A 14,050-nucleotide genomic window follows, 5' to 3' on the forward strand; every position below is an offset into this window, starting at 1 on the left:
ACTAAAGAAAACAGTATCCTCAATGAATTCTATATGCCTAATTTCCTTTTCACAAGTCTACCACTACTGGTCTTTTCCCCACCTCCAGTGTGAATTAAACGTAATTTCTCAAAATATGAAAGGCAAAAATGTGAACTTACTCAAACTTATCATTAAAGCAATAACATTATTAACACAATATATTTGTAAAAAACCTCATAAAATAGAGACACAAGAAGTTAAGCCATTTAATAAATATATAACCAGTGTGTCTCCAACCATAAGTCATCTTAGCATTACCAAACTGGCAGATAACATAGCTCCTGGAATAGTACCTCAATATTGCGCTCTCTCATTTTCATTGCCACTGCAAAGTTTCATTGCCACCCTTTAACTGCATTTCTGAAATGATTATGCTGAATAATACCAACACCCACAACAGCTTGTGAAAGAGAAAATTAAATTGGAAAAGGGAATGTGGATGAAGAAGCAGAGCTGTGTATGAATTAGGGCACCTCTACAAAGTTCAACTTCATGTTTTGCTCTATATATTCATTTCAGTCCCTCAGCCAAAAATTTAAGGGGGAAGAAAAAAGAAGATTCAATGTCCCAGTAATTCTTTCTTGTAGAACTAGAGACGCCAATAGTAACCTATTGTCTAGAAAAATGACACCTGTTAGCACAATTAAAGGCAATAAAGCCACTGCTTAATTCCACAACAATAAAGACTGATCTCTAAAAGTATTGCTAACATGTGGACTGGTCCTTAGGGGCAGAGTCTTTAACGAGTCTAGTGCATTAATCTTCTGAGTCAGTGTCCTGGCTGTCATCCCAGTTGAGCTAAAGATTACAGTAATGTATTTGTGGCTTTAGGGTGAAATCTTATTCATCCCCTTCCCTGAAGTTAAACACATTTTATCACACATGCAATTTCCACATTTTGTTTGGATGGAACATTAGCCTTCCTTTTTTAAAAACAAAGAACTTACAATTAATGGTTCATATATCCCTTGTGAAAAGTTCAAAGACACAGAGAGAAACATCTGTTCATAGAAGTAATCCTATTCTGTAAAAATTGACATCTTACAGACACTTGCAATGGAATGCTTTTCTCACACCAAAACCTTTAACTTTTGTAATAGACACAGCACAGTACTTTAGACCTTCAGAAAACAGCAGGCTCTTTACTATCCTCAGTACATCTGAAAAGATGTGAATGTCTAAAAGTATGGAAAAACAAGCTTAATAAACTTTAACATTAGGAACCTTTTCCAATGTCCCATAGAAAGTAAAAGAAAAACCTGACAATGGTGAGCAGATAGCGATTTTACACCTAAGAGAAAGACTGTAAAGGATGCAGCAACAGAATCCAGACTATATGATCATGCATGCCTCACTGCTTTCACATCAGGACTTTAAATCTGGTTGAATAAACAAACATAGTGCTTCACCAGTCTTGGCTGGGATAGAGTTAATTTTCTTCATAGTAGCTACCATGGGGCTGTGTTTTGCATTTGTGCTGGAAATGGTGTTAATAACACAGGGATGTTTTCGTTACTGCTGAGCAGTGCTTACACCGCATCACGCTGCCCCACCAGCGGGTAGGCTGGGGGTGCACAAGAAGTTGAGAGGGTACACAGCCAGGACAGCTGACCCCAACTGACCAAAGGGACATCCCACATCATACGATGTCACACTCAGCAATAAAAGCTGGGGGAAGAAGGAGGAAGGGGGGGTGTTCGGAGTTACAGCACTTGTCTTCCCAAGCAGCCATTACACGTGATGGAGCCCTGCTTCCCTGGAGGTGGCTGAACACCTGCCTGCCCATGGGAAGTAGTGAACAAATTCCTTGTTTTGCTTTGCTTGCGCGCACAGCTTTTGCTTTCCCTATTGAACTGTCTTTACTCAACCCATGAGTTTTCTTACTTTTATCCTTCCCATTCTCTCTCCCATCCTATTGTGGGGGGAGTGAGCAAGCGGCTGTGTGGGGCTTAGCTACCTACTGGGGTTAGTCCACAATAACCAGGCATTAATGTTTTAAGTGTAAAAATATATCTGTGTATTTACAGATGAAAGGTTAAAAATAAAAAAAAAAAAAGGGTGTCTACCAACAAAAGGAATGCAGTTACCCTATTGCAGTAGTCCTGGTTAGGAAGCCAAGTGGATAATATGCTCTGGGAACTTGCCAATTGCCAGTTAGCAGTTACAGAAGCATGTGCCTTTTTTTTTTTTTTTTTAAATAACTTGTGGCTGGACAACACAGATTGTCCATAGCAGTTTTTCACGACACCAGATGATGAAAGAACAACAAACACAGAAACAAACAAGAGCGGAACAACCAAGGAATAGTTTCTTTTCTAGTTCTGAAATCAATCTCCAATACACATGGTCCATCTCATAGGAGAGGGAAAACACGGTTAGAACATCAGGCAATCTTTTTGCCCTTGCTTTTCTGCCTCCTATGCCTGTCCTTTTTAACTATAAGATTGATCCTGGAAGAGATAGTGGTGGTAGGTAACCAAAAAAGAAAGTACAGTGCCAGAATACTGGTCCTGATGAGTGATTGGTCCACCTTCTGCTCCTCAAAGTCCTGCTCCAGCAGGCAGACCACAAAATCTCCTGGGGGTGGATGGCAAAAATTGTATCAGGATATACAGGTAAGAGGATGGCCCAGCAAATATCAGTCACCATAAGAAACACTGCACTAGGTTGTGGAGACCTTTGCTCTGACGCACTGCTGCTGCTTTGGTATTACCCTTGTTACGCATCTTGAGCACATCATTTTGCCTCTCCTCTTTGTACACTTTTGATTAGCAAGGACTCTTCTGTGCGGTTTCCATGCTAGTGGAAAACAGGGCCTAAACAACAAAATTTCAGTTGTACCAATGCCCTCATAAAATCTTCAACTGTACCAAAACAGAGCCCTTAGAAAACTAAAAGAAACAGTGGATTGTTCAGCTGCTCATATCTCTCTGCCCGTTCATCTGATGGCCTAAGTTATCCTTCAAATAACTCTAGGGAACACTGTAATAGTATATAAATATTTTGAACACACAAGAAAATTCTGAGAATTGAGTCCATTGTTCAGAGTTTATCTTTAAAGTGTGAAAACTGTAGGTGTAGAAAATCGAACATTTACTTAAAATTAAAAGCAAAGGACATTACAATATTTACATTACTCTTAGCTGAGAGCTGGCAGACGACACTCTCAAACAAGTGTTCATGACAATATTTTTAGATGGACCACGTATTTTTGTTCCTTCAGGAATGAAGGAGTGCATTGTACAGTACCTGGTAGAATTAGAAGAATGAGGTAAGACTCTTTCAAATTTTGAGTTTGTATTTCTAGTGATTCTCTTGACAACAAACTGTAGACTTTGGCAATGTTATATGCTAAAGATGTAACTTCTATTACAACATTTCAGAAATTCCTTGAGGGAAAATAAACATATGAAAACCTGAATATGGAATACAGTTCTTACAACTTCAAGATAAAATTACAGTACCCATGCACAAAACAAATTTATTTTAATCCTACACACTGTTAGCAAGTTGTATCACTAATAAAAATAACTCAACTTTTAGATTGATTCTTCACTGTGACCTCATCTTGATACTAAGTAGAAACCAAGCACATAATTAAGTTGGAGTTTTTACTAATAGCTATAAATAAGTGGTCTGCAGTGCAAACACAAGTGAGATTTTGAAGGTTCATCATAGATATTTCCTTACCTAACTCAAACAGAATGTGTCATTAGCAAAATTTTATGATTGATGCAATCGCCCTTACTGTTTTTTATAAGATTTAATTATTCAGCAACAACAGTTTAAGAGCCCATGTGTAAAAACTGTGATAGAGGAGGTTAAGTTTACTTTAAGACCACTACAAGAACCTGGGCATCAGCTGTGGTGTCTTAGTTGTGGAGTTAGGGGGACATCATGAAGTATTCCTTTAAAGTAGAAACATTCAATTTATGTAAGATACTTCTATAGCCGCTTAAGGTCATTAAAATGGTATTGGAGCCTCTCAGCATGAAACAGAGATAGTTAAACACAGGACTTTCCAGTTTCAGTTAGCACTCTAATATGAACCAACCTGCGTATCAGCAGGGGAACATTAACCCCCGCCAACATGCTTATTTTAAACAGATGTCACTAAGAAAGATATTTCAACTAAAAAAAAGTAAGAATTCTTAATATCAAAAATAAGGATGTTCATTCAAGTAAGTGGCAGAATTTGATTTCTGAAAAGATTTTACTAACTAGTATTATTTCCTATGTATGGCAGAGACATAGGGTCATGAAATGTCTTAGCATTACTCCAATTAGCACACTAGATTCTTATCTGGGATATCACGACAGACTGTTCTACTAAAGCATGCAAAGGGTGCTCTTCCTTTTTGTACTGGAAAGTCTACACAATTCCTCTTTATGCCAGTTTAAGATATTTTCCCTGAAATAAGGAAATTAGGTAGACTTTAATCCATTAAATCCATAATTATTACCTCAGTATTAAGAGACCTTAATTTTAACAGATTTCATTAACAATTTTTTTAAGCATTAGTATTTATTTATAGTATTTAGCAGTATCAAATCTGTAAATAACTTTATAAACAATCAATTTTTTTTCTTGTTTCCCAGAAAAACAACACATGCAACTTTAAAATTATACTCTACATATTATAATGCCACAAAATCTGCCATTCCCATATGAACTATGGCCAAGAACTTCTAGAAAAGGATAAGAATAATAATTACAGAAGAGGACAAAAGTCTTGAACTTCAGAGATTGCTCACTTGGTGTTCATGAGGCACATCTCTATATTTGGAAGCATCTATTCAGCCATTGACTATGTTTATTATTTGTATTGTGCTCTCAGTCAGGAACCAAACTAGATAAGTAGGGAATAGGTCATTTCTTATAGGCATGCTTGAAGCCATTGTTCATATTATTGTGAAGACAGAAAGCAGAGGGAGGTTGACACTCTTCTCCCGCTTCATAATTAGCCTGTACTTATTTGCAGTGACATTCTTTCATAAATAGGCATATGTATTTCTTTACTATTTAATATCTTCAAGTAAAAAAAACCCAAACAAGCTGATACACGATTAAGAACTTTGTAATACTACTGCTGTAAAAGCAGATCATTATAAATACAAATAAATAAAAATATCTAATCTTTTTTCACATTCAATTCAATGATAAATGTGTTTCTCTCCCACCCCACCAGTGTCTACATTTCAATTCAAAACTGCAATGAATGAGGCTTTTATCTCTTATTTCATCACAGTTACAACCAGAACTGCTGATTTGAAAGAACAAATGCCTCACAGATTAATTCACTCTGTATGTTCTGTTCAGAAAGATTGATACATCTGGGAAAAGCTGTGTAGCTAACATCCTCCAGATATGGGTTTACTATGTAAGCAGTAGAATGGGACTACGGGTTTCACTTTCATTCCCAAAGCATGTGGCAACTGAAAGTGGGCTGCTATAGCTGTTAGAAAAAACCCACAGTCTAATTTGAGGTTTCCCCAGGAAAAAATGAGCTTCTAGGGTTGGGTTACCAGTCAAATGTTGACTGTTGCTGTTTGATGAGCCACACTCGACATAAGCAAAGAACAAGCAGGGATAGATCCTACATCAAGTTCATGGATCAAAAACCCTCATGTTTTGGAAAAGGTGGGGTATTACATTTGTGACTCAAACTCCCAGGAAAAGTTTTCATGTGTTTTTGCGCATTTCAGAAGATGTTCAGAGTTCTACGGGGTGGGAGAACCATATTAAGATACTAAGTATATTAATAAATTATTTGCTCTACTCTTCACTGATAACTTATATTTTTTTTTTTTTTATATTTTTATAGCGAGGTTAATGGTACTCTAAAAGGATAAGCAACTCATGTTTTCTGGGGTTCCCTGAATATTTTGATTTAAAAAATCACATAATCCTATACACGTAATCTTTGCAAATACACCTAGGATCTAGACATTGACTTCTTCTCTCTCTTTCATCAGCATTATTAATACATATTTATTTATAAAAATTCAGCAGAATATTTTGCTGCAATTGGGGAGGAAAGCAAACAGGAACCAACACAAGCTATCACAGCTAATTACTAATTACATAACTTATTACTGTTACATCCCATAGCTAATTACTAAAGGTTATTAATAAATACAAATACAACGCACTTCCTAGAAAGCCATTCAAATTCAAAGGATATTGAAAATCTTACAGTTTATGTTATGCATGGACAGTAGTTCTGACATTCACAGTCATAACAACATAGTTGCAGCAAATTTCTACACACAGAGTTTACAATTCTTCCTTCCCAGGGAAAAAAATAACAAACCAAAGTGAAATACAGGCCCTAGAGCCAATCACTTAAAAAACTAAAGATTGTTAGGAGTTGCCAAATCTGGTAGCCTCATGGAGGTGAGGTTGCTGCAGCTCCCTGTTTTTAATCTGTGATTTAGAAGCAGCAGTGAGGCTGCGTGTGTGTTCCCAAGAGGCATGCGCACACATGCAACCCATACACGCAGTGGGCAACACACAGATAGAAACATTCAGCACTCAGACAGCACAAACAGCCTCATCCTTCTCCGGCTGATCAGGAGGAAGGACGGTTTAGTTGGAAATACACACATGTACTCAAGGATCCCCCCTGTAACTTGCCTTAGACACTCAGTCTGTCCAGTAGCTGGCACCTGGGTCCCCAGTCTCGCCATTTGGTGGAACCTGGACATACAAGTCAGAGGCCTGCAGCTCCCCTCCACTGCTGGTACAGATCCCCTTTTAATCCTGGACACACTCACACATCCCCACCCACCCCAGCACACTATAGATTCCCCAGTAACGGGCCTTAGACACTAAGCGTATCCAGTAACTGGCCCTGAACCCTCCAGACTCCCAGTTACCTTGCATGCCCACTGACACCCCCACGTATACATTATGGGCTCTCAGTAGCTACCTTTGACACCCAGGCTATCCAGGAGCTTGCTCCTGGCTCCTTGCTCTCCCCTTGCCTCATGCACAGAGATACACAGATGCAAACAGGCCTCTCAGTCAACCCACAGACTATACAGTCACTCCTGTAGTCAGTCTGGACCTCTGGGCCCCTGCAACAGCTGACTTGTGAACCCTCTGGTCTCTCCAGTGTCTGGCCCAGCCTTTTGGCCACGTGGATACCTGGCACCCAAGCCACTCATCCGACTCGCTGGCTACTCCAGCCTGACACTCAGTAGTGATCCCACACTGACATTCACACCCATGCAATATGCACACACTCTGTACTCTCCTGTTTGCTGGCACCACAGAGACATGGGACCCTCTGACCATGGTCCAGCTCCAGTTGCTGACACTTAAGCCTCCAGACACACATGCATACAGAGTCCCTTTACTCAGAAAAAGTTAGAAGTGAAGCATAAGAAGGTACAGGACAGACTGTGCTGATCAAGCAGAGGGCACGACTAGACAATAGTCCTGAGCAAGAGCCTGTTTACATAGGACTGGCCCCTTTTATCCCCTTAGCCCTCTATTTTTCCTTGCTTTTTCCTCCCTAATCCATCTCAATCCCTCCCTTTCCCTGCCTGTGGTTCTTCCTTTAAACCAGAATAGATCTAGTACAATACCATAATGCTCTTCTGTGCATCCTATAATGTGTCCCATAGCCCTGTAGGCAGTAGCTTCCTGAGCCTGAAGGGTGATCAGGACAGTATCTCCTGTGGACTCCTCATGATGGGTTTCAGTCCTGGCCGATGGGGCTGAGGCTGTCCTGCGACAGCCCTGGGACGAGCCCAGGCTCGAGTCTCTAATTAGGGCAGGGGGGTTACTCTCCCAGAGCTGCACTTCTGCCCTCCTTTGGGTGTGTAGAGATGAGCCTTTCATCAGATAAGTTAACAAAGATGTTCTTCTGCCAAGAACACATCTTTTTTTACTTCAAAGTTTGTAATTTAGTGCTGGCCCACTATTACATTTTAGATGTATGAATTCTAAAATCCTATTTAAACTATTCTAAACTAAGCTCCTAAAAATCCATAATTTTAAAGTCTTCAGATAGTAAGTTATTTAAAAACAAGTTTAGGCAGCACTAAGCTAGAAGCAGAAGACTTCTTAAGTATTCACACTAGAGCTATGAACAACTTGATGTCTGGATCTGATAGCTCCAAGAAGCTTTACTGATAGCCGTAAAAGATCCTTAGGCTTCACAAACGTTACATTCAGTCATGAATGTTGGGACCTTTCTCTGTCTTTTTCCCTGTTTTGGCCCTTCTACCTCTTTCTTGTAAAGGAAGTTTGTGCATGTCAGGGTAAATTTACAAAAATTCCAGATAAAATGTAACTAAGATGGAATCGAACAATTCAAGCCTTAGGAAAAATAGGTCACAGAAATGCTTGCAAATTCAGAAGAGCGATGTTTTTAGAAAATAAGTGTCTCAAACCCCAGAAATTCAAAGTGAAATTTCATAGTGAAACACTATACTTCAAGACTTTCCTATCACTTCCAATATTCTACTTCTTTGCATTATATCATGCCAAATTAAATTAACTGCTATTCTAGAATTATAAAAAGACAACTTATCAAATTAAAAAGCCTTCTCCATTTTTTTTTCACTGTTTCACTGTCTACTTACCTCATAAGGTATTTATTCTTTTGCCATTTTAACAGACTAAGGTATCAGAAACATTTTCATATTCTAGACACATAATAAAAACAGTTTAAATTCATAAAGTGTCCTTAAATCCCTGTCAAAGCCTAAGGCTTGGGGAGTGAAAATACACTTCCATCTGCTTTCTTTATAACATACAAATGGCAATATAACAATACTATTTTCTTTTGTGATACAGACCTGATACTGAGAACATCTATTATGATTCTTCACTGACTGAATAGCAGGTCCAGATTACAAGTTCCACACCATTATCAAAGTAAAAAATATAGGCCATTGCCTCAGAGTGACGAAACAGAAGCAGAAATGTAGGCCAGCGTTGTATTTCTAAGTAAAACAAGGGCAGAGAGAGCTTGAGCACTGTACCACTGATTTTCCATACCTCTTAGTTGTTGACATGTATCTCAGAGTGGTTTTAGCCTGTGCCAGCTAGTACTCTGCCAGGCTGTACTCACACATGGCTGGGTAAGGTGTGTGCCAGCAGTCGTTCCTGAAACACAGCGTGTGTGAACAGGCCTGCATCAGGTTTGCCTCCCAGCACTTTATATAGTCCTCCAACATGATCCTGTCAGGCTTTGCACGCTTTGGCCTTTCTAAAATGAGCTCACAAATTTATAGAATAATTTAGGTTGAGAGAGACCTCTGAGGGTCATTGAGTCCAGCCTTCTACTCAAAGGAGGCCTAACCTCAAGGCTAGCTGAGATGGCACAGATACACTTCTCTTGGTAATGAAGCAAGCATGCACCTCCAAGTTCCACAGAGATTAACGTACACAAGCAAAGACACTTAAATGTAAAAACATTTCAATGAAAACTATTTACACTATGCTTACTTCACTTCAGCACATTTTAAAAATCATTATTCTTCCCTACAGTTAAGTGTAGGGATCACTATATTTCATTCTCTCCCCTCAGTATTAAAGCTTTAATACAGATAGGGAAAAATAGTTACAAAATTCAGATGAAAAAAGTACTTTCTTAAATTATATTTCCTCATTATTAAGGACTATAAATGCACACTAAAAATATACCATCATATTAATATTTAAGATAATGCTTTTCAGAAAATCCAAAACTAGTAACAATCCCCATCCCCAAAAGAGATTTCTTCTCTCTTTAAAGAAACCTATTTGAATTCATTATACATAACTCACACTTTGTGGAAAAAAGGAGAGGGTGATGCATAGAGTTTAAGCATAAATATTTCAGCTCATTCTACTTCTTGAATCACAGAATAAATTTTCAGTGAAATGACAATAGTGCAGTTTTATAAGTACAAGAATGATATTAATTATGGTATATGTGTTGAAGACCACATTCAATAAGACTTCCAAGCCTATCCTTCGGGCAAAACAAAGCATTTAAAATCATAATGTATTAGGCACACTTGAGTCACTACCTAAACAGAGGCTTGAAAAGATGAAAGACTACTGTTCCAGTTTGGCTGAACGGCTCACATCATGGCATGATGCAGAACTAATTCTGTACACAGTAGGCCCGTTTTAGTACTCAGCAAAACATAGCAACTCCTAAATTTCGTAGTGTAAAAGCAAGAAGTAGGATATAATAGGAATTAAAAAAAAAAAAGTCCCACCCACCTGTGTTTTGTACATTGGATTTCATCTACCAGACTTACTTAACTGCAATGTATTAGCCCAATCACGCTGATAGAAATATAAAATGCCCACCTGTTTTAGGGTCAACAGAGAAATATGGCTGTCCCTGAAGAATACTGTACACTACTCTGGCGCTGTTTCCATATGTAGGGTCATCTGCATCTGTGGCTGTCACCTGTAGAACAGATGTACCTGTATATACAGGAAAATAAAAGTTGATTGATAATAAATACAATTTTCTGACAAATATAAATATTTTAGATGCATTTTGAAATGTCTACAGCCCTCACATTCTACAATTAAGAGATTAATAACATTTTCTCTGTATGTTATTATCCCACCATATTTTTAATGAAAACTATTTATACTCATTTGAAAAAAACTTTTTCTCTTTCTTTCTATATATGTATATGTAACTTAATTACATATATAAAAACATAAATAGTACCTACATAGCATGCATATTTATGCATGTTCACACACATACACCCAAAACTTGGATATTGCTTAGACTTCTGAACAACTCATATTTAGGGACTTCAGGATTATTTTCATCCACAATAAAAATTAATGTTGAAGTGCATATTTAAAATAATTTGCATAAATGCCCTCAAATCAATAAAAGATGATAAGGGAATCAAAAAATCTAGCTATCGGAAGGCATCAAAGATCTGAAAAGGAAATAATTACTAGAACCTTGTTGGAATTCCAATGATGGATCCAAATTAGAAAGATAAGGAGTTCAAAAGACAAATATTTGTATGCTGTTAAGAAATACCATTAGAAAAATAAAATCATAGTTTCTAGCATGTCACTAAGTGGGATAACTTATGAGTAACACTTTGTAGAAAATAAAATGCGTAAGTACTGCACGGATAGAATAGAGACAAGTGATTTTACATTTTACTATATTTTTCAAGACATTTAATGATGAATCTTTTTTGCTATCACTGCCCAACACTTCACATAAGAAAATTGGCAAGTTAATAAAGGTTCAGTCTTCATCCCACTTGTTTATCCTTCTATAGACACTGCTTTCTACAGACTATTTTGGCCCAGTATTAAAATACAGGAATAATAATAACAGAACAGGCTACTCTCATGTAATTCTGCATCTGAAAGTGGCTTCTCAGTTAAATTAACCACTGAGGCATCACCGCCACCCTGGGGTGTTCAGTTTCACATCTTAGTTGTGAGGAGAAGTATGCTTTTGAATTGAACCCCCTGATCTCCCCCACTTGTTGCGCTTTGATTTGCCTCATGGAACAGTTTCAGAGTATGCTAACTAGATTCCTTCTGATGAAACTAAACCAGAAGATGTGCTTTAGCCACACATCTGATTTATTCTGACTGCTAATAGGCTTTTAGTCTCAGAGACCAGACAAGAGCTAGTCTGAAATAAGACTTCCCAAAAACATACGGTGTGGATATCGGATCCTCAGCTCCAACTGTTTAACTTCCTAGATCAGTTTCCATTGCACAGAACTGTTTGTTAACGTGCACACCCTCAGTGTACACTGGGAATAGAAATACCTAAAATCATGGAGTCTCACTTCGAGTACAGCAAAGCAAGTACACAAATCTTCGCAGATTTGGATTCTTCACTATTTGAGAAACTATTCATTCATTTGTGCCACACTAACTTAGACACCGAAAGTTGCTTTTTGTTTATCTACTGGAGATTTAGTAAAAGGTACAGCAAACCTGTATAAATATACTAATATATAGTAAATATACACTAAATATAGTGTCTTCTGGTCTCTGAATAGCCCAAATGCATACAATCTCATAGATAAACATATTCACACAGCAGATATAAGGATACCTTGATGAATTTGAAGTTGAATATTGTAATAAAATCAAGCTGGAGCTAGTAGTCTGTTCATAGTTATTCAGGAGTTAATGGTAAAACTGTCTAAATTACTGTATTTGGGTTTATGTGGCAAGGTAGACAAATATGAATTAAAGTTAGTGTAATTTTCTTAAAACATTCTAGGAATCTACTCAGTCATATTTATTTGCTATCTAAACTTAGAATAAGAGTTACTGCAAACCACATCAGGTCACTTCAAAGAACAGAAAATGCACTTTTTTCCTCTATTCTATAGCTTATCTAAATACTGTAATGATATAATTCTGTAGCCGTTTGGCAATAATTTCTAACTTGAGGTGGAAAAGCTGTGACCTTTCTGTCTTCTAGTTAAGCTTGCTGTATTCAAGGGTGAAGGCCTGTTCACACTAATTTGTTGTTTTACCTTTATTCATGGCTTCATTATTTCATGTTGGAATCTTGTGGAATCATTAAAGATTAATAGGTTATTGATACACAACGATTTTATTTTTTTTAATTGCATACAACAAAAACATACCCATCCAATAGGTATAGTCAGTCACCTACAAGAGTTTGCTACCCAGTGTGCTGGCCAACTTCTGTACCTTTTTATCTATAGATTTTCCTGCTTCCAGGAAAACAGTTACGAACAGTTGCCTACTCGTCTAACAGGTTGAGTTCCCATTTGCACTTTTTCCCAGAGTTCTAGACAATCAAGGTAGGTTTTGGAATGGATGAACAGATTTTAGCTATTTCAGAAGAAGAAAATACCAGAAATACTGAGATTTCACGGTTCTCTCATTCTTCAGAGACTTTCTTCTCTCCTTATTTTAAAAGGTAGGGGATAGAATCTGAGTGCTTGTGTTGCTCATTGATGTGGGACAAAGACACAGGGCTAGTGAAAGGTGATATCGCACATAAGCAGCTGACAGGTCATTTTAGCATGAATGGAATGCTATTACCTTAAAATCCACCACAGTCATTTTCTAATACATCTGTATCTCTCTCCTAAGAAACACCTGATAATAGTAATTTGGTATTGAATAGTATGGAATAGCGGCAAAGTGTTCTCTTTCCATCTAAAAGAGCACTTAGAATCACAAGTTTTAACTCATCCCCCCACCCCACCTCTCAAACCCTCATTCAGTGCAATGTAGCTCATGAGATGCTTAACTTTTTCACTGTATTACACAAGCACGCTCGGCATCTTATAAGATAGACCCATACTGGCCTTTTGCCTAACTCTTGCCTGATTTGCTGAGCACAGAGGAAGGGCAGCTTGTGAAAGCTGCGAGTTAGACTGCCTTGTGAGAAAAAAGGTAAAGAGGGTACATTTGCCTTCCAATTACTCCTTTCAAAGTTAACATCATTCAGCTCATCAACATGACGGACAAATCATGATTCCAAATATATTTGTACCATTCAGATGCAGCATCAGTTTTTGCCATTGAGCTATGTGTAATGAAGGATTTAGATGGAAAAATATACAGTACAGCTGTCTTGCTATTTTTAATGTTAACAATTCTGAAGAAAATAATCTAATACAAAAAATAAGGATCTAATTTCCCTGGAGACCTCAGAACAGATATGAACATCGGACCCAGAGGCATACCTTCTGTACTTTCTTCACTAACCTACTGTGAAAATGCCTATCAAGAAAAACTCAAAATTTTGCTATGAAAGCATTTTGACACTCCAGTTAGGCAATAAAAAAGACTTGTTTCCCCAACGTGGAGGGTCTGCTTATTCAGAGTACAGCTACCATTCCACATGATTTCCCGCTACAGTTTAGAGATTACATATTGGGAATTCTGTTTTCTTAGCTAATGCTTTATACAGAGCTGTAAAATACGTCTGTATGCGCTGAACACCACTCTGTAAGCTTTGCTTTTTTTCTGTTATCAAAAATAAGGATAATTTCATTTGGGAAATCAAATTGTAGTTTTATTTCA

The 14,050-nt window shown here is 37.7% G+C and overlaps 1 protein-coding gene across 2 annotated transcripts in view; it reads right to left on the minus strand.

The window, feature by feature from the left end:
* CDH18 (cadherin 18) overlaps positions 1-14,050 on the minus strand; it is a 298,102-nt gene that overhangs the window by 132,433 nt on the left and 151,619 nt on the right. For both annotated transcript variants that reach the window (XM_076330375.1, XM_076330374.1), the window contains exon 5: positions 10,340-10,459. In XM_076330375.1, coding sequence (XP_076186490.1) covers positions 10,340-10,459 — 120 coding nt within the window. The remainder of the gene's footprint in view (positions 1-10,339; positions 10,460-14,050) is intronic.

This window comes from Aptenodytes patagonicus, chromosome 2 (assembly GCF_965638725.1).
Source record: "Aptenodytes patagonicus chromosome 2, bAptPat1.pri.cur, whole genome shotgun sequence".
NCBI classification, from domain to species: Eukaryota; Metazoa; Chordata; class Aves; order Sphenisciformes; family Spheniscidae; genus Aptenodytes; species Aptenodytes patagonicus.